General features: G+C 38.3%; 1 protein-coding gene across 1 annotated transcript in view; it reads left to right on the top strand.

Annotated features, from left to right (window-relative positions):
* The first annotated feature begins 625 nt into the window (after window positions 1–625).
* The window catches only part of PTPN22 (protein tyrosine phosphatase, non-receptor type 22), a 57,068-nt gene continuing 31,739 nt past the window's right edge, over window positions 626–25,954 (top strand). The window contains exons 1-9 of the mRNA XM_027536108.1: window positions 626–1,631; window positions 18,057–18,165; window positions 18,427–18,503; window positions 18,634–18,729; window positions 19,162–19,200; window positions 20,308–20,379; window positions 20,496–20,555; window positions 21,125–21,267; window positions 21,761–21,827. Of these exons, the coding sequence (XP_027391909.1) occupies window positions 1,545–1,631; window positions 18,057–18,165; window positions 18,427–18,503; window positions 18,634–18,729; window positions 19,162–19,200; window positions 20,308–20,379; window positions 20,496–20,555; window positions 21,125–21,267; window positions 21,761–21,827 (750 nt within the window). The 5' untranslated portion in view covers window positions 626–1,544. The remainder of the gene's footprint in view (window positions 1,632–18,056; window positions 18,166–18,426; window positions 18,504–18,633; window positions 18,730–19,161; window positions 19,201–20,307; window positions 20,380–20,495; window positions 20,556–21,124; window positions 21,268–21,760; window positions 21,828–25,954) is intronic.

Genomic DNA, 25,954 nt, shown 5'->3' on the forward strand with positions numbered 1-25,954 from the left:
TAGTGTTCAGAATCATTTCCTAAAGAAAGTTTGAATAATGTTGCAAAACAGAAAGGATTGCTAATAGCAAATAGAGGAAGTTTTAACAGCACATTTCCAAATTTTCTTCATGATTATTTCAGACTCATTTTGTTAACATCTTATTTACTGATCTTCTGTCCTCAAATAGAGATGTTATACTGATTTTTGGTTCATTATCACACCAAATGAGACATGCTTGGGTAGGCTTGTACCCATTGAGGAGAGAACTCATGTAAGCTGATACATGGGAGCTTTTTCTAGAACAGCCTACCTATCAGGGCCCAAACCCTACATGAACAGTGTGGCTTCCAGAAACAATGGCTTTTCTCCAGGCTTTGGTTGCAGAGTATAAATATCTTCTCTAGAAATAGTTCTTCAGGCTTTCTGCCCTAAAAGGTGTATTGTTGTCAGCAAAGTGGTTGATTTGACTCTTTTTCTGTTCCTTCATATTTTACTGGGACTTCCCAAGTGGCACTAGTGGTAAAGAACCCACCTGCCACTGAAGGAGATGTAGGAGACCTGGGTTTGATCCCTGGGTCAGGAAGATCTGCTGGAGGAGGATGTGGCAACCCTCTCCAGTATTCTAGCCTGGTTACTCTCTTTCTGCTCCCTCATATTTTACTAGCATTAATACAGGGGATTTTGTGCCAACTTCCTGGTCAGGTCCTCTTTACAGGGCCACTGTGCTCGTGGATCCCATGTAGACCAGGGCTCTTAGTCTTTATATCTAGAAACCAAATGAAGCTCAGAAAGTGCTGGAAGGTGGGGGTGGGGGTCCTGAAATCAGCTGCACTTCCCTTACTGGAGGTGAGCACTTCCCCAGCCCTGGGAGAGACACAGACTCTCAGAAGCAGCTGACTTTGCTTCATCTGAAAGGGAGTTAGCTCTATATGGCAGAAGCAAAAATTCAACAAAAATGCCTTCTCTGATGGACAGACATTGCCACTGATCACACTGACAAGAAAGCTTTAGAAGGTGTCTTAACTCCGAACAGTGTCTCCAAACTGTCTCCTCTTCTGGGCCCACAAGAACTTTTACGGAGTTCTTTTGGGACAGGAGGAAATAGAAGGTGTCAACAGGGTTTTTGTGCTCACTGGGGAAATGAGAGGTGGCAGAAACCATCCAGGAAACCTGTAATTCTGCCTTTTCTCTAGGAAGCAAGAAAAATGATGAAGTTTGCTCACAGGCAATGGAATGGAGTAGTCTCAGAGATAAGCATACCACACATACGTTGTGTTCTAGCTACCCTCTTCTTTGTTAAAAACTTGAACTGCAACCAGGTTGCTTTCTTGAGAAGGGAGGCGCTAGGGCCCAGGAGTGAGGGTGCTGGCTTTGTTGTGTGACCACAGAGGCTGGTTACATACTAATTTCCTCTAGGGCTTGTGATGAAGTCAGTAAACCACAGCCTTCAACATGCTCTGCTCAAGCGGCTTCAGTGGCTTCTCAGTGCTGTCTCGGCCATGACACACATCTGACATGCCCTCCCTTAACCCACTCGTAGACTGTCTCTCTCTCCCTGCAGCATGGACCAAAGAGAAATTCTGCAGAAGTTCTTGGATGAGGCACAACACAGGAAGAGTAACAAAGAGGAGTTTGCTAATGAATTTCTGGTAAGTTCTATGTGTGACACTCTCAGACCAGTTACATAGACTGTTTGATAGTGGTTCAACTCTCATAGATCAAGTTGTTCTTCGGATAAAGTGAATTTCAGAACTTTCAGGGGAAGAAGGCAACCTAAAAGTTTGATTTCTCTAAGTGGTTTGTGTGTATTCTAGTTATTTTCTCCAAAATACAGTTTTAAAAATTTTCCTTGCTAGTTCTTAGACTTTGACTAGGACTCCTATAGATGACATACATAATTCCAGTTGCATAAATATGATATTAATTGAACATCTGGAGTTCCCAGGTATCTGAGTTGGGTTTATGCTTCAAAGAGCTAATTTTAATTAATGTCAAGAGGAAAGAAACCAAGACTAACTTTTCATGGAGCATTATGCTTTTATGGAGCCCTTCAGTGGGTTCCATTTGGATGACAAAAACTCTTGAAGAGCACCCTACTTTCTGCCATATTCATTTTTGCTTTTTTTAATGAAGAAAAAATATAAGAACATGTGCTTTTACAGTAACGGGGTTTTCCTTAATCTTCTTTTGCTTGGAGGGGTGGAATGGCCAGGATGGAGAGTAAAGAAAGGTGAGGGAGATGGAGAGAAACGTAGGCACAAGGTAGCCTAAGGTTTGGTTACCTAGAGGGACACTGTATTTCCTCTAGCAGAACGGTGCTTACTGATGCAGTGGCAACTGGGTCAGCCTCATTCATCTTATAACCCAGCACTTCAGATGACATAGGATGTCTGAGAGTACTTATTATGTGTTTTGGAATAGCTCCAGCTGATGTTTCGGCTCTGTAAGAACTTCAAACCTTACCTTTGCAGTTGTGAGGATATTGAAAAAATAAGAGAATTTTTTACTACTTGGCATGTTCCTTAATCTCACTGAGTCTCTGTTTTCTGAGTTCTGAAACGGAGATAATAATTTATGTCCTACCTCTCTGCACAAGATTATTGTGATGACTAAAGATCAATACTAATACTTAAATGTGACTATTCATTCAGTAAATTTATTGAGCACATGCTATGTATCAAGTTTAGTTCCAGGCACCGAGGAGATAGCAGTGAACAGAAAACCTTTGCCCTCACGGAGCTAACATTCTGATGTGTTTGTGCTAAGTTGTTTCAGTCGTGTCCGACTCTGTGTGACCCTATGTACTATAACCCACCAGGTTTCTCTGACCGTGGGATTCTCCAGCCAAGAATACTGGAGTGGGTTGCCATGCTCTCCTCCAAGGGATCTTCCCGACCAGATAGTAAGATGTGAAAACACTCTGCAGATTCTCGAGTGATTAGATATTACGATGTGATCTCATATTATGATAGAAACCCTTGTGTCAGCTCAACTTCGATAATACCGTGGTGTCATAAAAAATGACACTCTAGTTCCCACTGGCCAAAGAGTCTGAGTCCCTCTAGTAGAATTAGCAGGGAGGGAGGGGAGGTAGAAAGCCTGGCCCATGTGTCTTAAACATGTACCTGGCCCTGGGCTAGAACTCCTGAGCCAAATATCTCCAATACAGAGAGGTAAGAAGCGAGCTGAAGGGGCAGGGGCAGCCTCTGTTTTATTTTGGTTATGTTTTAGAAAGTAATATAGACTACCTCTCTGACATTTTACCTCTTCTTAGCTCAGTCATTATAACCTCTCACCAAATTATAGCAGCTACCTCACCTCCTGTTTTCTCTGCTCTAGCCTTGCCCTCCCTTCAATCAATTTTCCGTTTGACACTCAAGTGATCTTTTAATACCACCAAGTGATCTGGTTATTTTTTTTTCCCTGCTTAAAAACCTTTTATAGTTTGTGTTTTTTCCAGCTGTTTAAAATTGTGATAATACACATTTAGAAAACTACATAAAACCCAAGTATAATTGTAAAGTAACTACCACCAGGTCAAAGAACAGAACATTGTCAGCCCCTGTGTGTCCCTTCCTCATCAGGTCCCTCGCCCCCACCCTCGCCCCCACACCCACCCTACCCTGCCCTGCCCAAGGAATAATCACTCTCCTGACTTTTATATTAATCACTTCCTTGCTTTTCTAGCTCCTAATTTTAAGAACCTTGTTTTTGGGTGGTGATTAAGTGGAACCTCACTGTTCACTGACTCATGTCCTCCAGTGGAAAAACAGAGTTTTTCCTTCAGCCCCACCTAAATGTTCAGCTGAGATACCAGAAAGAGTAGCTTGGGGGGAGGTGGGGGGTGGTGAATGGGGCCAGGATGCTGGCTGGGACAAGGTAAATACTGCTCTTCAATAGGAAGGCTTTCCACCTGGTCATGTCCCCATTCCATCTTCAGCTCTGAATATATTCTCCCAGGATTTGATGTTTCTGAAATTTGAGGGCTGATTCTGTGACACATGGCCACTGCTGGCCTAAATAGGAGTGTCTCTGTGGGAATTAACTTCCCTGGTGGCTCAGACGGTAGAGCGTCTGCCTACAATGAGGGAGACCCGGGTTCAATCCCTGGGTTGGGAAGATCCCCTGGAGAAGTAAATAGCAACCCACTCCAGTACTCTTGCATGGAAAATCCCATGGACGGAGGAGTCTGGTAGGCTACAGTTCATGGGGTCGCAGAGTTGGACACGACTTAACGACTTCACTTCACTTCTGCAGGAATTATCGAAAGATATCTCTACTTCCAGGTAGATACTCTGTACACCCTGCCCCCACTGGGTTCATGGCTTAGCTATCAGTCCCCACTTCCCCCTTGGTCAAGTATCTTTGTGCAGCGCACAAAGCCCTGCTATGACAGCTAGAGCCGGTACTGGGCTGCTTTGGTCTTTTTCTCGTGCCAAGGTCTTTTTCCCAAGCTAAGGCTAAACTCAATAATCCTCCTATTTTGTTGTTGTCTAAAATTTTTATTTATCTTTTATTTATTATTATTTTTGGCTGCACTGGGTCTTCACTGATGCACTCAGGCTTTCTCTAGTTGCAGCAAGCGGGGGCTACTCTAGCTGCAGCGCTCTGGCTTCTCATCGAGGCGGCTTCTCCTGTTGTGGAGCATGGACTCTAGGGCACACAGCTTCAGTAGTTGCAGCATGTGGGCTCAGTGGTTGTGGCTCGAGGGCTCTAGAGCATGTGAGCTTCAATAGTTGTAGCACATGGGCTTGGTTGCCCCATGGCATGTGGAATCTTCCCAGACCAGGGATTAAACCTGTGTCCCCTGCACTGGCATTCTTAACCTCTGGACCATCAGGGAAGTCTCTTAATAATAATTCTGTAGTTGAAACTATCACTAACCACTCCTATAAGGTTCTCATGCCTTCATTCAAATATTTATTGAGTGCTTACTACGTGCAAAGCATTGTGCTGGATACTGGTTCTGTGATACTTCATGCTTTAGTGGAGCTTATCTTTTTAAGACATTAGAGATGTCTTAGAGAGGCAGATATTAAACAACTAATTACTCTATTAAATATTTAATTATAATTGTGCTGGTCTTGGTGGGATGTCAAGGAAACATCACATCCATTATCTTATTTATTACTCATTAAAAAAAAACCTATGAGGTAGTTCTGATCTCTGACTTACTGGTAAGGAGAATGCGGCTCTAAGAAGTTAAATAATTGGCTTAAGTTCACTCAGCTGCTCAACCATAGACATGAAATTTAACCTGGATCTGTCATATCAGAGTCTGTGAAATTAATCCTTATGCAATAATATCTTGCTTCAGCCAATAACCGAGTCCCTCATAGAACCTAGACTAAAGGTAAGTCCCTAGTTGGCATAGTTTCTATATGGCAGAAATAGCAGTATGTAATCATACTATTGAAAATCTTAAAGATACTTAAAAAGAATAAAACTTTTATTGTCATTTTTATAAAACAATGCTATTACAAGTTAAAAGAAAATCACCATAGTACCCACATCCCAACAAATAAAATTTTAGGGGGTATAAAAATTCTAGTTTTTGTCCATTCATAGGATGCTTTTCATATCATTGTAATTATAAGCATAGCTATTATTTTATATTCTCATATTTTCACTTACTGCAACAAAATTATCATATTGGTTAAAATCTATATTAATGACTTTTGATGCAGGATAATATATTGAAAATATAATAAAGTAATAGCTAATACTTTTATACCTCTTACGGAAACTGTTCTAAACACTTTTATATGTCAACTCATTTAAATCTATTGAGGAAGGCACTGTTATTATTTTCATTTTATGGATGAGGAAACCGAGACCCAGAGAGGTTATCTGACTTGCTCCGGGTCACATAGCTAGTAAGTGGTGGAATTTACTTTTGAGTTAAGGCAGTCTTGCTGTTCTTGTAACAACTTTGGAGTCATATAAGTCTGGGTTTAAGTTTGCATTCTGCCTATTATTAGTTATGTGACCTTGAACAAAGAACCTAAGTGGTAACTAGACTTCCCTGGTGGTCCAGTGATTAAGAATCTGCCTTCCAATCCAGCGGACAGAGGTTCCATCCCTGATTGGGGAACTAAGATCCCACATACTTCGTGGCAACTAAGCCTGTATGTATGATCAGACACTAAGTCGTATCTGACTCTTTGTGACCCCATGGACTGTAGCCCACCAGGGTTCTCTGTCCATGGGATTTTCCAGGGAAGAATATTGGAATGGGTTGCCATTTCCTCCTCCATAAGCCCACATACCTCAACGGAGAGATCACACATGCTGCAACTAAGAACAGACACGGCCTCCCTGCCAAAAAAAAAAAAGAAGTGGTAACAAAAATAATATTCACTGTGAAAAATTTATGTGAAAAGAATAAATATATAAAATGCCTGACATGAGTAGGCACCCAAATAATTTATTTTTCTGTGGTTGGAAGTGAGGTTATTTCTCATTTTTCATGATTATTGATAACACTGCAATAGGTGTCCTTGTGGTTTTCCCTTTGTTTGGATTATATCCTGGAGCTAGATGCCCAAAAGTGTTATTACTGGACCAAAGAATATTAGCATTTAATTGGTAAAGTTTTGCCAAATGTATTTCCAAGAGAGTTTTTTTTAACTTACAGTATCTGAATTGATCATATTCTCTAGCACCAGCACTTCCCGGGTAGCTCAGTAGGTAAAGAATCAGCCTGCAATGCAGGAAACTGCATGCAATACAGGAGCCCAGGGTTTGATCCCTGGGTCAGGAAGATTCCCTAGAGAAGGAAATGGCAACCCATTCCAGGATTCTTGCCTGGGAATTCCCATGGACACAGAAGCCTGGTGGGCTACAGTCCACGAGGTTGGGAAGAGTCAGACATGACTTAGCGACTCATGAACTAGTCTCAGTTAATATCTGAAAAAGACAGTAATAGATAAATTTTTTGACTGCTTATCATATGCTAGGCTATCAAAGTGGTTTACCATATATGATCTTAATCACTACAACAACCCCAAGAGGAAATAATTATCTTCATCTTATCCTTGAAATAGTAAAACCAGGATTTGGAACTCTGATATGTTTGATTCCAAGTCCTCTTAGCCTCTATACTTAAACTACATCAAGTAAAATCATGTTTTAGTTTTTAAATGTAATTAGTATAAAACAGTACTTTGTTATGTTACTTTAATTTGATTTCCAAGCCTGAAAACTTTTCATCACTATTTTCAATCTGCATTTCCTCATATAAACTTACTGTTTGTGTATTTTCCATAAGAGCTAACCCACTGAATCATGTTCCAGATTCTCTGCTTGAGTGCTTCAAGAACAGAGCCTTATTTAATTCCCAAAGAGCCATTTGTAATGAACGCTAATAAAGTCCCACAGGGACCCACTGCCGAGTTCTCCAGCTTTTTACAGCATGCTCAGTTTCTTGTCCTTGTTATGTCTCCTCTGCCACAGAACTTTGTACACATGCTGTTACCTCTGCTTTGAATATTCCTTCACTCTCCTCTTTTACCTACTTAACACTTCATAATTCTTCAGATATCAATTTGGTGGTCACTTTCTCAGAGAAGCCTTCTTTGACCTCCCTAAATAAATCAAATAAGCCCTCAGCACCATCTGTCATTTTTTAAAAGTTTCTCCCCAGTCCCCAGCTTTAGTAAAGTGTTCATAGCATTTATCACAGTTCCAATTATACATTCATTTGTGTTGTTATTTGATTAATGTCTGCTTTCCCATCAGACTGAAGCTCCACAAAGGCAAGGCTCAGATTTACTTCTGCTTATATTGATATCCTCAATAACTAGAATAGTATTTGCTACGTGGTAGACACTGAGGGTCAGAGAAATCAAACAACTTACCTAATGTCATGGAGATCATAAGTTGTAGAACTCAGATTTGAAATAAAACTATTTAACTTTTGAGTTTGTGCTCTTGGTCTCCACCACATCTCCCCACTCCTGTTTATCCATCCATCTTCCCAGGTGGAGCTAGTGGTAAAGAACCTGCCTGCCAAAGCAGGAGACACAAGAGACGCAGGTTCGATCCCTGGGTCAGGAAGATCCCCTGGAGGAGGGCATGGCAACCTACTCCAGTATTCTTGCCTAGAGAATCCCACGGACAGAGGAGCCTGGTGGGTTGGACATGACTGAAGCGACTTAGCATGGCACAACACTCAACTTCTTAAGAGAACTGTAGAATATAACATACACACAGGAAAGTGCTTTAAACACACAAATACAATTTAACAATTAGTAATAAAGCAGGTATCTATATAAGTACCACTCAGATCAAGAAATAGAACATTGCCACACCCCAGAAATCCTTCAGGTGTCCTTCCAGATCATAGCTCCTCTCAACTTCCACCTGACTAGAGGTAAACACTATCACAATATTATTTTTTCCTTTGTTTTACATAGCTTCAAGGCCATATATCACTAAGCAATAGAGATTAATTTTACCTGTTTTTGAATTCTATGTAAATAAAATGTCATGTATACATTTTAAATATTTTCCTTTTTCATTCTACATTGTATTTCTAAAATTCATTTAGTTGCATGTAGCTGGGTCTTAGTTTTTTCTAATCATTTTTATGAATTCTTTTTAAAAGCATTTTTTTACACCATACTGTGTGGCAGGCAGAGCTTCCCTGACAAGGGATCAAACCCATGCCCCCTGCAGTAGAAGCACAGTCTTAACCACTAGACCACTGAAGTCCCATTTTTATGAATTCTGCCAAGGTTTAATATATGCAATTACTGCTGTGATCACAGAGTGATCTTAGCTGCTGCTGCTAAGTCACTTCAGTCGTGTCTGAACTCTGTGCGACCCCATAGACGGCAGCCCACTAGGCTCTTCTGTCCCTGGGATTCTCCAGGCTAGAATACTGGAGTGGGTTGCCATTTCCTTCTCCAATGCATGAAAGTGAAAAGTGAAAGTGAAGTTGCTCAGTTGTGCCTGACTCTTACTCGACCCCATGGACTGCAGCCTACCAGGCTCCTCCGTCCATGGGATTTTCCAGGCAAGAGTACTGGAGTGGGTTGCCATTGCCTTCTCCGAGAGTGCACTGAGAGAGACCAAATAGTCACTTAGGGTAGTATTAACTATTTTGAGTCACCATAATTCAGTGTCTTGACTTTAGCTTTGTTGGTCTAAAAAATCAATTTTGTCAGTACACTGAGAGATGATCAGAATCAGGCAAATACATATGAAATTCACCAAAAATAAGAATGCCAATTTAGTAATTTTGGGTGGAGAAAAATTATTGTCAGAATAGAAGTTTGCATTGACTGGCCACCACAGTCTCTGAATTTGGAGAGAAACTTACATGAGAAGCCAACGATAGTAAGAAAGCTGCTTGATAAGCATGGTGATTTTAGTGACCTCAACTGTGATGGTATACAATGTCTTCATCTCTTTGTTTGAGCCGTCAGGATAGTGTTCACCACTTTTTTCTGGACACTAATGACTTTATTTTCCTTCTTCTAAACTTAATGAAGATTATCCTCTTCCTTTAATGCATTTTTTAAATCCAATCAATGATAATTTACAGGGGAATAGGTATTCACTTTGGTCAACTACTACAACCAACTGTGGTTTTATTACATGTGCTTTTCAGCCATTGTGTTAAATATGGGTTAAGGCTTGGTTATATGTTTCATGCTGGTCAGTTTGATGCATTCCTTTATGGTTAAAACTCCTTAGATGCTTTTTTCTTTTCTACATTGGAGGTAGTCAAGGCATCTTGATTTAAAAAGCACGTGTTAAAAAAAAAGTATGATCATGTGGAAGAAGTGAGTTTAGAGAATGGCAAGTGTGCTAAATATGCATATATGAGTTTGTTGGATGCCTATACGTATTTGTTCAAAGACTGGATGTGAATACAGAAACAGGAACACAGTTTCATACAGGTAGGGTGATGCGATTACAGCGTATTTTCTTCCTTCTAAAAACTGTTTCGGAGAGAGGAAACTGTAAAGGGAAATTCAAATAACATAAAATACAACTAATAACACTTTACCTACCAAATGCATCTATACTTAAAACATCATAATCTTTATGTTGGTCAGCATTTAGAATTATGCAGGCTTCTACATGGCTGGTATATTGATCTCAAACATCGCTGTTATAACTTTCTGGAGGCAAAATTTGTATACTGGTTCTGATGTATATTTTGTAATATGGATAAAAAGCCTTCAAAACAGGCAAATTCGTTGAACACTCCTAAGAATTCATGTGAAGGAAATAATGAAAGATATTTATATTGATTCTGGCCACCTATTGTAATATTGTTGGATTGTTTAGGAAGATTGAAAGCAACTTAAATGTCCAAGAGTATAAAGGAATGGGTTAAGTAACTTATGTTGCATCTCATACAATAGAAGGGTCTGCAAGTGGATTCTGTAATGTTTAAGCCACCAGGGAGGCCCACAGATAATGTAGAAGAATGCAAACTGTTAAGTAAAGAGAGCAAGTTATAAAACCCTATGTGCAGTATGAGCCCATCTTCATTACACACGTGAATAAAAGGCTGGAATGTAATATTTCAAAATATTAAGAATAATTAACTCTGAGGGTTATAGATAAGGTGATTTTTAATCATCTTTTTATGGGTTCTGTATATTCTAAAAATTTCTGCAATTCATATGTGTTACTTTTTACTTTAAAAAATCTATATTAAAATTTTTCTTTTAGTGTTGTTGGGTTCCATTTAAACAATAAAAAGCAAAAAAAAGAATTTTATGCTTCCTGGATATGAGGTGCTTTTGTAGAAAAGGTAAATACGGAATTTATTAATACAAAGACATTTATTAAATATGAAGCATTCAATGAACCCTAATAGAAAGAAGATATCCAGTCCTGAAGGTCAAGCGCTAATGTCGGTTTATAATGCACTAGAAGTCAGGTTGGTGTTGTAGCAACTTGTGAAGACTTTAACATAGACAGACCAGAGAAGACCTGGATACATCTTAGCTCTATAGAGAAGATATAGATACATCCTAGTTCTGTATTTATTTATAACAATACTAGCCAAGCAGTTATGAACACAGTACCTCCTGCATAGCAAGTGCACAAACATCTGTTGGGTTGAAATGACTCATTTATGGGAATTGGCCTATCACTTGAACAAACTTATCAGCATTTCCTGACTTTTGTACCCATTATGCTCAGTCCCTCAGTTGTGTCTGACTGTCTGCAACACTATGGACTTTAGCCCGCCAGGCTCCTCTCTCCGTGGAATTTTCCAGGCAAGAATCATGGAGTCAGTTGCCATTTCCTACTCCATTGTACCCATTAAGGTGCAGATTTTTTTAGTGCTTCCACTAGAATAAATATATCATATTATCCGTAAAGCTCGTTTATTCCAGTTCCATCTTCAGCCTCCAGTCCCATGTAGGACCATCCAGTCCCATGTTTAAAGTTATTCACTGGACATTTAAAATACATTTAAATCCATTTCTTTTTGCCATATCCTTACATTTATTGATCTAAATTTGAAACTCTTTGTTTACTCACCCAAGTTTAGCTACTGCTTTCCCACTTGCTCACTTACCTGACCAATGTGTGGCAACACGATCCCTGTAAGCTTGCCTGTCTAGTTGAAGATGATTGCGTGCACACTCAGGGCCAGTTCAGTCTTGTTCCCCATTCCTGCTAGTGGTAGCCTTGTTTGCTGGACATAAAGGCCTGAACTCCTAATTCCATTCCTTTGCATTCATGCTGTCTCTATCCTGTTGGAGACTTGGAATAGATAAAACTGTAATATTACAATACTGTAATATTGTAAGGCGATGAAGAACTACCTTAAGACACTTCAACTTTGAGTCCCCTCTTCTGCCTAGCTCAGGAGGGCCAAGGCTGATTTTTCCCCACACCCAGATGTAACTCATGCTCTGTTTTCTATACAATAGTGTAGTCCTCCAAGGCAGAGAGTGCGAACACCAAATGCAGTCTTGTGCTTTCTTCTTTCTTCCTGTTCTCTTTTGAGAGTGATGTTGATTCATTTACTAGCAATTGCTTTTCTAGTCAGTGAAAAAGAGCATGCAATAGATTCAGTCCTGATTTCCACAATTTCATAGCCAGAGCCTCAGTTCTGTTTTCCTGTCTTGAAATGGGGGTGCTTTCCTGGTGGTCCGGAGGCTAAGACTCCGTGCTCCCAATGCAGAGGGTCCAGGTTCTATCCCTGGTCGGGGAACTAGATCCCACATGCCACAACTGAGAGTTCAAATGCCCCAACTAAAGATCCTGCATAGTGCAACGAAGATGGAAAATCCTGCATGTGGCAACTAAGACCCAGCACAGCCAAATAAATAAATAAAAATAAATATTAAAAAATTATTCCGAAAAAAAAAAAAAAGAAAGAAAAGGGGTATAGTCCACAAACCAAATCAGCATACTTTTAGCTTATCAAGCATATGCACAGAATTGTTTCTCATACATTACAAATGATCAGGACTCAGGAGGCCCCTTTTCTCTATTCTCTCAGCAGCTTTTCTTCATTCCCTGATTTCTCTCATTGGTGTTGCCTTTAGGGAACTCATATCCACTTTGCAGTTGGTAGAGAAATACTTTCTCCCTTCAACCTCTCTTTTCTCCCCCAACCCAACCCACCCTCATGGCTCTGCTTTCTCTTTTATACTCTTTTCCTTCCAACCTTCAGATTTTCTCTTATTCTTTTGAGGTTTACTAGTTCTCTGTCCTGAGTTGGCTCTGCTTTATTCCCTGGTTGGGTGTTGGAGCCCTGAGGGTCTAGCAGAGAGAGAAGGGGAGTGAGAAAAAGACCTTCACAGTAATCTGACCTTTAGGTAAGACATCTGAAAAAAAAAAAATCTTTCACACTTTCCAAATTAACAGTTCTACAGGCATTTCCTATGTGATGTTTTGCTAAAAGAATGTCTGCATTTGTCATCCAGCCAGATAACTCTGGGAGAAGGAACAGAGTAGGAAATAAAAATCCATTCTCTTAAAGGAAAACATAGGCAGAACACTCGACGACATAAATCAAAGCAAGATCCTCTATGACCCACCTCCTAGAGTAATGGAAATAAAAACAAAAGTAAACAAGTAGGACCTGATTAAACTTAAAAGCTTTTGCACAGCAAAGGAAACTATAAGCAAAGTGAAAAGACAGCCCTCAAAATGGAAGAAAATAATAGCAAATGAAACAACTGACAAAGGATTAATTTCCAAAATAGACAAGCAGCTCATATAACTCATCGTCAGACAAACAACCCAATCAAAAAGTGGGAAAAAGACCTAAACAGACAGTTCTCCAAAGGAGACATATGGATGGCTAATAAACACATGAAAAGGTGCTCAACATCACTCATTATTAGAGAAATAGAAATCAAAACTACTATGAGATGTCACCTTACACCAGTCAGAATGGCATCATCAAAAAGTCTACAAACAATAAATGCTGGAGAGGGTGAGGAGAAAAGGGAACGCTCTTGCACTGTTGTTGGGAATGTAAATTGATACAGCCACTATGGAAGACGGTATGGAGATTCCTTAAAAAACTAGGAATAAAACCACCATATGACACAGCAATCCCACTCCTACGCATATACCCTGAGGAAACCAAAATTGAAAGAGACACATGTATCCCATTGTTCATTGCAGCACTATTTACAATAGCTAGAACATGCAAGCAACCTAGATGTCCATCAACAGATGAATGGATAAAGAAGTTGTGGTACATATACACAATGGAATATTACTCAGCCATGAAAAGGAATGCCTCTGAGTCAGCTCTGATGAGCTGGATGAACCTAGAACCTATTATACAGAGTGAAGTGAGTCAGAAAGGGAAAGATAAATATCATATTCTAATGCATTCTAATCATATATATGAAATCTAGAAAAATGGTACTGAAGAATTTATCTACAGGCCAACAATAGAGAAACAGACAGAGAACAGACTTATGGACATGGGGAGAGGGGAGGAGAGGGTGAGATGTATGGAAAGAGTGACATGGAAACTTATATTACCATATGTAAAATAGATAGCCAATAGGAATTTGCTGTATGGAAACTCAGGAAACTCAAACAGGGGCTTTGTATCAATCTAGAAGGGTGGGATGGGGTAGGAGATGGGAGGGAGGTTCAAAAGGGAGAGGATATATGTACACCTATGGCTGATTCATGCTGAGGTTTGACAGAAAACAGCAAAATTCTGTAAAGCAATTATCCTTCAATAAAAAATTAATTAATTAAAAAAATCCATTCTCTCCCATTGTTGAAGGTGGCAGTCAAGACAGCTAAACAATAATACATTACACACATATAAAACTTTTATCTGTGAAATTTTGCCAAATTAATTCAGGCATACCTTTCAAAAAGAACTTTGGCTATGGCATTCTCCCTGGAAAGCATTCCACAAGTAAGCAAAGCAAGACAAACAAAACAGTATAACAGTATAAACTGTTCTGGAGAGTTTTAGAATGAGCTTCTCTGGGATTTGACATCTTTTCAGCAGCCCTAGAATCAATGGCTAGTTGAAAATTATCATTATAAAGGTGCACAAGATCAGAGAGAGCTGAAAATTGGTATAACTTGGATATTGGCATAAGTTGGAAATATTTTATGGTCTTTCATGTATTTGTGTTCCATCCTTAAATTCTGAAACTAGTCCGCTTTCATCCATTTTGGTGTAAAAATATGCTACATAAAGATAATTTCAGCATCTCTCTTCCTAAATTCAATTCTGAAAACCCACAAGAATTCAAACCATGGTAAGAAACTAGGATTTAACAAGTGACTATATATCTGCTTTTATATAGGTTGCCTGTGTCTGATTTAACTCTAGAAACAGAAAAAAATGGTCATTAAAACAATACATGCTGGCATTTGTGGTCCAGCAGATAAGCAGACAGTTGTCTGTTCCATTTGTCATTGTTATTTGGAAAAAGCATTCTCTTCTATACTTTGAGTTGTTATAATGATTAATGATCTATTTATTATTTGGAATCAGTTTAATTAGATTCAAGATATTTGATAATTTGTTGTATAATGAAGTCCCAGCTAACAAATCTCTCATGACCCCAACTTTTTCCCTCTCCTTGCAGACTCAGCTATTAAGTTACCCTGAGCTAATTTTGAAATCTAATGATGAATTTGGATGATTTGTTGGAACAAATTTTTATTTTCACCTACCTTTCTTATCTCCGTCTCTCTGTGTCATCATTCCTTTATTTTAGATTCTCCCTTTCTCACCCATTTTTAAAAAATGACTTAGTTATTAGTGTCCTTAAGTAAACTCCTACAGATAGATATACATCCTAATTATGTGAAAACTCTACATGAAATATAAACAATTAAGTAAAATAGTGATTTCCTTCTTTTTAAGTTTTTTTTTCCCTTATTGCCAGTCACATGAGAAATTTTCTTTTTCTATTTCCTTATTGCTATCTATTGTTTATCCTGTGGAAAAAAATAGTCCATAATCATGGGTGAGAAAAGCAGAAGCAGTACTGGGTATATAAATTTTTATGAGAAAGGAAAGGAAACCCATAGTTTTAAAGGAGTGATGTTACATATAATTGTCAGTGACATCAGTTTGTACAATCTTGAAAGAAGCTAGAAATGAATCTTTGGGAGACTCATAACTGTAGGACAGTAGGGAATATGGGAAAATTAACTTGGGATCCAACTGAGGAGAATCAGAAAAACCCGGCTAAGGAGTTTTTCTTTTTTTCTAGTAGCAAGAGAGATTAGCTGAAGTAGTTTTTAGCATGAGAGAGATAAGGAAAGCAATAGTTTAGTACGATTGCTGCTGCTGCTGCTGCTAAGTCACTTCAGTCGTGTCCGACTCTGTGTGACCCCATAGACGGCAGCCCACCAGGCTCCCCCATCCCTGGGATTCTCCAGGCAAGAATACTGGAGTGGGTTGCCATTTCCTTCTCCAATGCATGAAAGTGAAAAGTGAAAGTGAAGTCGCTCAGTCATGTCCGACTCTCAGAGACCCCATGGACTGCAGCCTACCAGGCTCCTCCATCCATGGGATTTTCCAGGCAAGTGGAGTGGGGTGCCATTGCCTTTTCCACAGTAAGGACAGTGATGATTTTAGTTTGGGATGTGCTCAGTTTGAGACATCTAAGTGGAGATGTCTAGAACGTGGTTGGAAATTCAGGACTGGAAATTAGTAATCAAATCTCATTGAAAAAAAATTGAAAGTTATCCAATAGGGGTTGGAATTATAATTCAATGCGAATCACTTAGATACATTTTTAAAAACATTGGTACGTCTTCTATGATGATGTTTCTGAGCAAATGTACTTAGTGAGAAGAGCAGAGAGTTGAGGACCTAACTTTGGAATGTTGGATAATTAACAATTAGAGACAGAAGCAGACATACAGGCATTAAGAAAGAATGTGAAGAGGGAAAGAGAAGTCAGAAAAGAAAGAGGAGAACCAAAATGATATAGACTAATAAGGGCAAAAGGAGGAGGAAATTTCAAGAAGGAAGTTAAGTTAAAGAGAATGAAGACTGAGAAGATGCTGAGGGATCTGACCCATAGGAAGTAAATAATAATCTTCACGTGACCAAGTCATCATTAAATAGTGGGTAAATAATGAAAATTATTTTCTGCAGTTCAAGTCAATAAATATTTATTAGCTACCACGGATGTTTTTCCCTTGTCTTTCTCAAACTGAGTAATAGTCAATACAGTTTTCAGATCTACTACATGAAGTTTCTTTGAGTCATAATGGGATCTGGGATGAAGATGATTCATTAGATGGAGTGAAGTTGATTCATCAGATGGAGCTAAAGAGGAACTATCATTTCTTCTGACCCAAAATTTCACTCTGTACTATAATATTGGCAAGTGAGAATAATTTTATTTATTTATTGTTTTAGTAACAACACCTTTTCTTTATTAAACAGGTACTCTGTACCAGTACTGCACATATGATAACTCATTTAATTCACTCACAACTCTAAGACAAATATCCTCCCACTTTACTTAAAAAGCAACTGAGACACTGAAAGATTAAATAACTTGCCCAACTTCATTCAGCCAGTACTGTGCCCATCTCGGATATATACACTGGAATCAACCACAAAGCTGGTTAACAATACAGATGCCCACACATCTCCAGTGACTGCCGTTAGTCATGGGATACAGGTCACAACATAGGTTAAGCGCTGACTCCAGTTCTAGGCTACCTCAGTTTAGAATTCTGAACATTGTGTTTGGTAGTTTTGTGATCTTGGGGCACTTATTTCTCTGTGCCTCAGTTTCCTCATCTTTAAAACAGAGAATAAGGAGATACTTTTAAGGAGACACTTCACTGCCTTTTTCAACCATATTATGCTACCCTCTGACTGACCCAGATCATAGTCTACAAATGAAATGTGATACTATTTAAAGATTCATGTTTGGTTGAGGGGTGGGCTTGAAGTTTAGGTTATATAAAAGAATGACTGCTTTGGGGACTGAAATCTTGGAAATTTTGCTAACTAGAGAGATGGTATTCATCTTAAGCTCCATTTCTACTTAAAATAGTCCTGTAATAGCTGTAAAGAAAGTCAGTCAAACGTTTACTATCTGTCTCTTTGGATGGAACACAGAATTTGTGCTCAGAAGATGTTACTTTTTAAAAAATATTCACTAGTTTCACCTCTAAGTTTTTTCTATTTGTAGCTCAGTTGCCTTAAGTGTGATCTTTTCACTTCTCCAAATGTCACTGAACCCTGTTGTCCTTATGCTCTGGGCTCCCTTGTGAATGGAACCAGCCCTAGAGGATACTATGTGTGAGTGTGTGTTAGTTGTTCAGTTGTGTCTGTCTCTTTACAACCCCATGGACTGTAACCTGCCAGACTCCTCTGTCCATGGGATTCTCCAGGCAAGAATACTGGAGTAGGTAGCCATTCCCTTCTCCAGGGGATCTTCCTGACCCAGAGATCAAACCTGGGTCTCCTGCACTGCAGGCAGATTCTTTACAGTCTGAGCCACCAGGGAAGCTAAAACAGCTAAAGTGGAATATTTGGGCAGAGGGGAAGGAAATCTCTCTAGAGATAGCTTCTTGCCTCTTTTCCCTAGGATGATTGAATTATTGTGATTTTATTACAGACGCTGAAAAGATTATCCTCCAAGTATAAGGCAGATAAAACCTATCCTACAACTGTGGCTGAGAGGCCCAAGAATATCAAGAAAAACAGATATAAGGATATTTTGCCCTGTAAGTTTCATTTCTCCCTTTAAACTTGTACCTTTTCCCTAATTCAGTCATCTTATCTCTTTTTACCCATTGGTTGCTATTCCTAATCCTGGATCATGGCTTTGACAAATTAGTTTGTACTGTATATGACTACAAAAGAACATTCACTCATTCATTCACTCTTTAATCACTTATGAGCATCCACTATTCACAGTGCTAGTTTCAGACTTACAGAAGCCCTCTGACCAAACCCTCTTAATTAGTCTTTCTTTTGTATTATAGATGACCATAGCCTAGTAGAACTGTGCATGATAACCTCTGATGAGGATTCCAGCTACATCAATGCCAACTTCATTAAGGTACATTGAATATTCTGTATTTCTCTAGGTACTTAAAAAACTGGGGGTGGGGTGGGGGGTGGAGGAATACTAGACAAGAAGAAGAGCATGTTTTTTGTAGTTACCCCATGTAATTTCTCTTTCCCTTTAGGGAGTTTATGGACCCAAGACTTATATTGCCACCCAGGGACCTTTGCCTACAACTGTCCTGGACTTCTGGAGGATGATTTGGGAATACAGCATCCTGGTAAGTGCAGAGTTGCTTTTTTTTTTTTTGTTACTATATTCTCTAGTTCTTAGAGATGTGGGGGATAGGGTGGCGGGGTAAGGGACTGAGGTTTCCTATGTATCAGAATCATTGCTTTTTGGGGTCAGTTGCTAGAATTTTGGTGTTCAGGCAACTTTAGTCAAAATCACAGTCACTATTGTTCAGGGAAACAAAAGTTCTCGTTCTAACAGTCTCATTTGTTAACAAGAATTTATTGATTTGAACAGAGAAAAGGGAAGTGAGGACAAAGAAAGAAGAGTAGGAGCAACATTTTATAATTTATTAGGATTTCTTTTTCAGTTATAAAAAAAAAAAACAAAAAAAAAGTATGACACTTTTGGACTCTGGGACTCATGTATTAACTGCTTTTCTAACTGTATCAGTGTTTAAGTCTCTATTTTATCACCCTAGATCATTGTTATGGCGTGCATGGAGTTTGAAATGGGAAAGGTGAGTTGCTGTTTAGTAAACCTAAAGGAAAAAAGAAAACGAAGGGGGAAACTTGGTAGCAGAATTTTCCTTAACTGTGACTCGGTAGACATTTATGCTCATCTTCCTAGTCTTCAGTTTGGGAATGCCAAATGATTCTCAAGGCTTTTTTTTAAACCCGTGAGAACCTCTTTTGCCCATTTCCCCTGTGTTTTAAAATAAAAATAAAGTATACTTTTTAAAATAACAATTCATTTTCCCGTTGTTATTAATCAGACATTTTAGACTGCCAGTCAGAGCTCCTTTTGTGCCACTTGGCAAGGCCTTCACTAACCATGTATGGCTGGTGAGCACTTGAAATATGGCTGGTGTGGCTGAGGAACTCAGCTTATCTTAATGCATTTAAATTTAAAGAATGATATTTAATTCAGTTATTGGAAAATCTAATTTGGAACTTGGGTATGTGAATCTTTTTCAACCATAGATTTTATGAAATCTAAATGGATATAAAATATTTCCAATGAAAATTTAGCATAGCAACTGAAACATGCTTTAAATATAAAATATATACTACATTTTGAAGACAGTTTAAAAATGTCAAATATCTAATAACCATTTTAGTTTGATTACAACTTGAAATTTTTTTTAATTTATTGGGCTAAGATATATTATAACAATTAACCCTACTATTTTTTTTCATTTTTGAATGTGGCTATTAGAAAAGTCTTAATTATATATGTAGCTCATATTATATTTCTATTGAACAACACTCTTTGAAACTACTGTTGCCATTCTGAATCGATACAATTCCAATGAAAACCAAGGGAACTTGGGGTTTCAGTTAGCTGGTGTAGCTTTGTTTTAATCCTTTTGAAATACTGAAAATGTCAGATCCCTATTTCTACTTTTTGAGACTTCCAGGAAGTCTTAAATTTGTATATCCTTTAAGGTTTGTTTTCCCATCTTTGGAAAATTCAGATTTGTGTTGAAGTCCAAGGGCATTAGAAATTCCTAACCTAGGGTAAAGAACACAGCTGAATTTGCTTCTGAATGGGGGATAGGGTTTCATTGTCCAGGAAAGACTAGAATATATGGAAGGAAATCACCACCTTTTGCTTTGTGCAACAGAAAAAATGTGAGCGCTACTGGGCTGAACCAGGAGACACGCAACTGCAACTTGGTCCTTTCTCCATATCCTGTGTAAGTATGATGTCTATTTCCGCTTTGGCTGAGCAGATGCTCCAGAACCTACTTTATAGAGAGTAGTTTTTGAATATTAGTCTTTGAAATAACTAATATTTTGATTTACTTCTTAGGAAGCTGAAAATAGAAAATCTGATTATACAATCAGGACTCTAAAAGCCAAGTTCAATAGTGTAAGTATAGAACACTAAATGTAAACTCAAAGCCCACAGAGACCAGGCAAGTAAATGTACATGTATATGATGCAGTCTGGACATATCATAATAGGGGATGGAAGGGCCTTTGATGTTCTGGATAGCCCATAATATCCAAAAGAGACCTTTGGTGTAATCTGTGTTCCCCACCCTATTTCACACCAATGGCCCACATATAAAATGATATTATTTCTAGGGTGAATAGAGGCTGGGAACCAACTTGAAAGCTCAGACTCCTCTGTTTCTCTAAGGCAAAGGGATTTAGTACCTCAGCCTGCCTGTGACTCATTTAAAGGATACCAGTTGGGAAGCTCTGGTTTGGACCATTTTCACATCTACCTTCTCTTGTGAGTAGATAGGAACAGGCCAATAGTGAGTGACCTGAAATTACTTATAATTGTTCTTACAGGGCATCTGGTCTGTAGGGAAGAAGTTTACATAAATTGCAAAAAAGATAAGATGCTACTTAGTAAGACAGAGTCATCTTGTGATAGAATGAGGTGACATGCTAATCTTGAACTCTCCTTTTATCCTGGTTATTTCTATAGGAAACTCGAACCATCTATCAGTTCCATTATAAGAATTGGCCAGACCATGATGTGCCTTCATCTATAGACCCTATTCTTGAGCTCATTTGGGATGTGCGTTGTTACCAAGACGATAACAGTGTTCCCATATGCATTCACTGCAGGTATGATGCTGTTGTGTGAACCTTCTCCCCAGAATAAACCAAATGTCACACTCAGGCCAGGACTTCTGCTTTTAACCAAAGGAAGACTGACTTTGTTGGAACTTAAACCCTATGTAGATGTAGGTTTCTAATTTGAGGCTCATGTTTTCCAGTCAGTCAGAAAGGAATCAAGTTTAAAAATGAGAATGATTGAAAGAGAAAGGTCAATAGAAGAAACTCTGATAAATTCAACCTGAGAGTTAATGATTTTTTTTTCTGGTAAATTACTTGTGAACAGCACAGCTCTAGAGATGTTTTGCTGTGAGAACTTGCCTAAGACCTGTCCTGAGGCTTGGTGTAGTCTGTGGCAACTGAAAAACGTGTTCTGGGAAATGGTAGGGTTTAGACAGTTTCATGGTCTCTAGATTTCTTCTTCCTCAAATCTGCTGGTGAAATTTTTTAGCTACAATCCACTCTCTGCAACTATACATGCTACTGTGATCTTTCATTTCAGTGCTGGTTGTGGAAGGACTGGTGTTCTCTGTGCTATTGATTACACGTGGATGTTGCTAAAAGATGGGGTGAGTTTTTCTCAATAGGCACTTGCTATTTTCTTAACCTTGTTACTTTCAGACTTAGAAATTGTCTGGTTCTTCAAAACATCTATCTTTAGGATTCTAGAATATTCACTTGTAGATTGGCTTTTTCAGACAATTAACTTAGTTCCTAAATTGGTGGTTCTCAAAATGTGGTCCCCAGACAAGAAGCATCAGTATCACCCGGGGAACTCATTAGAAATGCAAACTTTTGGGCCCCACCTCAGATGAACTGAAGCAGAAACTCTGGAGGGGGTGGGGCCGGCAAGTTCTCCAGGTGCTTCTGGAGAGTAGTTTTGATAACCACTGTCCTAAATCATAGTTACCCTTCCTTTAGCCAGGTAACTTGCATTAACAATTTTGCTGCTTTCTGTCAAACCTTAATATGAATCAGCCATAGGTATACATTTATCCCCTCCCTTTTGAACCTCTCTCCCATCTCCCACCCCACCCCACCCCTCTAGATTGATACAGAGCCCCTGTTTGAGTTTCCTGAGCCATATAGCAAATTCCTATTGGCTATCTATTTTACATATGGTAATGTAAGTTTCCATGTCACTCTTTCCATACATCTCACCCTCTCCTCCCCTCTCCCCATGTCCATAAGTCTATTCTCTATGTCTGTTTCTCCATTGTTGGCCTGTAAATAAATTCTTCAGTACCATTTTTCTAGATTTCATATATGTGCATTAGAATATGATATTTATCTTTCTCTTTCTGACTCACTTCACTGTATAATAGGTTCTAGGTTCATCCAGCTCATCAGAGCTGACTCAGAGGCATTCCTTTTTATGGCTGAGTAATATTCCATTGTGTATATGTACCACAACTTCTTTATCCATTCATCTGTTGATGGACATCTAGGTTGCTTGCATGTTCTAGCTATTGTAAATAGTGCTGCAATGAACAATGGGATACATGTATCTCTTTCAATTTTGGTTTCCTCAGGGTATATGCGTAGGAGTGGGATTGCTGTGTCATATGGTGGTTTTATTCCTAGTTTTTTAAGGAATCTCCATACCGTCTTCCATAGTGGCTGTATCAATTTACATTCCCAACAACAGTGCAAGAGCGTTCCCTTTTCTCCACACCCTCTCCAGCATTGATTGTTTGTAGACTTTTTGACGATGGCCATTCTGACCGGTGTGAGGTGGTATCTCATAGTAGTTTTGATTTGCATTTCTCTAATAATGAGTGATGTTGAGCACCTTTTCATGTGTTTATTAGCCATCTATATGTCTCCTTTGGAGAACTGTCTGCTTAGGTCTTTTCTCCACTTTTTGATTGGGTTGTTTTTCTTGTATTGAGTTGTATGAGCTGCTTGTCTATTTTGGAAATTAATCCTTTGTCAGTTGTTTCATTTGCTATTATTTTCTCCCATTCTGTGGCTTGTCTTTTCACCTTGCTTATAGTTTTCTTTGCTGTGCAAAAGCTTTTCAGTTTAATCAGGTCCCACTTGTTTACTTTTGTTTTTATTTCCGTTACCTTAGGAGGTGGGTCATAGAGGATCTTGCTTTGATTTATGTCATCGAGTGTTCTGCCTATGTTTTTCTCTAAGAGTTTTATAGTTTCTGGTCTTACATTGAGGTTTGTAATCCATTTTGAGTTTATCTTTGTGTATGGTGTTAGGAAGTTTCATTCTTTTACATGTAGCTGTCCAGTTTTCCCAGCACCATTTATTGAAGAGGCTGTCTTTGCCCCATTGTATATTCTTGCCTCCTTTGTCAAAAATAAGGTACCCATAGGTGCATGGGTTTATTTCTGGGCTTTCTATCTTGTTCCATTGGTCTATATTTCTGTTTTTGTGCCAGTACCATAGTGTGTTGATGACCGTAGCTTTGTAGTATAATCTGAAGGCAGGAAGGTTGATTCTTCTGGCTCCATTTTTCCTTCTCAAGACTGCTTTGGCTATTCGGGGTCTTTTGTGTTTCCATATGAATTGTGAAAGGTTTTGTTCTAATTCTGTGAAAAAAGCCATTGGTAATTTGATAGGGGTCACATTGAATCTGTAGATTGCATTTGGTAGTATAGTCATTTTCACAATATTGATTCTTCCTACCCAGGAACATGGAATACCTCTTCATCTGTTTATGTCATCTTTGATTTCTCTCATTAGTGTCTTACAATTTTCTGTGTACAGTTCTTTTGTCTCCTTAGGTAAGTTTATTCCTAGATATTTAATTCTTTTTGTTGCAGTGGTGAATGGGATTGATTCCTTAATTTCTCTTTCTGATTTTTCATTTTTAGTATATAGAAATGCAAGTGATTTCTGTGTATTGATTTTATATCCTGCAACTTTGCTAAATTCACCGATTAGCTCTAGGAATTTTCTGATATTATCTTTAGGGTTTTCTATGTACAGTATCATGTCATCTGAAAACAGGGAGAGCTTTACTTCTTCTTTTCTGATCTGGATTTCTTTTATTTCTTTTTCTTCTCTGATTGCTCTAGCTAGGACTTCCAGAAATATGTTGAATAATAGTGGAGAAAGTGGACACCCTTGTCTTGTTCCTGATCTTAGGGGGAATGCTTTCAGTTTTTCACCATTGAAAACAATGTTTGCTGTAGGCTTATCATATATGGCCTTTACTATGTTGAGGTAGTTTCCTTTTATACCCATTTTTTGAAGAGTTTTAATCATAAATGGGTGCTGAATTTTGTCAAAGGCTTTTTCTGTATCTATTGAGATTATAATATGGTTTTTATCTTTCAATTTGTTAATATAGTTTATCACATTGATTGATTTGTGTATATTGAAGAATCCTTGCATTCCTGGAATAAACCCAACTTGATCATGGTGTATGAGCTTTTAGATCTGTTGCTGAATTCTATTTGCTAAAATTTTGTTGAGGATTTTGGATCTATGTTCATCAGTGATATTGGCCTACAGTTTTCTTTTTTTGTGCTGTCTTTGTCTGGTTTTGGTATCAGGGTGATAGTGGCCTCATAGAATGAGTTTGGAAGTGTCCCTTCCTTGGCAATTTTTTAAAGAGTTTTAGAAGGATAGGCATTAGCTCTTCTCTAAATATTTGATAGAATTCTCCCATGAAGTCATCTGGTCCTGGGCTTTTGTTTTTTGGGAGATTTTTGATCACAGCTTCGATTTCAGTGCTTGTAATTGGGTTGTTAATAATTTCTATTTCTTCCTGGTTCAGTCTTGTAAGATTGAACTTTTCTGAGAATCTGTCCATTTCTTCCAAGTTATCCATTTTATTGCCACATAGTTGTTCATAATAGTCTCTTATAATCTTTGTAGTTCTGCATTGTCTGTTGTAACTTCTCCTTTTTCATTTCTAATTTTGTTGATGAGTCTGGCTAAAGGCTGGTCAATTTTGTTTATCTTCTCAAAGAACCAGCTTTTAGTTTTATTAACCTTTACTATTGTTTCTTTCATTTCTTTTTAATTTATTTCTGCTCAGATCTTTATGATTTCCTTCTTCTCCTAATTTTCGGGGGTTTTTTGTTCTTCTTTTTCCAGTTGTTTTAGGTGTAAAGTTAGGTTGTCTATTCGATGTTTTTCTTGTTTCTTGAGGGAGGATTGTATTGCTATAAACTTCCCTCTTAGAACTGCTTTCACTGTATCCTGTAGGTTTTAAGTTGTCATGTTTTCATTGTCATTTGTTTCTAGAAACTTTTTTATTTTCTTTTTGATTTCTTCAGTAACCTCTTTATTTAGAAATGTGTTGTTTAATCTCCACGTGTTTGTGTTTCTTACAGTTTTTTTTTCCTTGTAATTGATATCTTCGCTCGTAGTGTTGTGGTCAGAGAAGATGACTGATATGATTTCAATTTTCTTTAATTTACTGAGGTTTGATTTGTGACCCAAGATGTGGTCTATCCTGGAGAATGTTCCATGTGCACTTGAGAAGGTGTATTCTTCTACATTTGGATGGAATGTCCTGAAGATATCAATGAGATTCATCTCATCTAATGTATCATTTAAAACTTGTGTTTCCTTATTAATTTTCTGTTTTAATGATCTGTCCATTGGTGTGAGTGGGGTGTTCCCTCATTATATTTTTAACTTCAGACATTTGATCACCCAATGTGATATCATTCTGAAGAGTTTCTTCAGTATTTCATAGGCTCTAAGTAATGGTGCAAGTGATGAA

Source organism: Bos indicus x Bos taurus, chromosome 3 (genome assembly GCF_003369695.1).
Source record: "Bos indicus x Bos taurus breed Angus x Brahman F1 hybrid chromosome 3, Bos_hybrid_MaternalHap_v2.0, whole genome shotgun sequence".
NCBI lineage: Eukaryota > Metazoa > Chordata > Mammalia > Artiodactyla > Bovidae > Bos > Bos indicus x Bos taurus.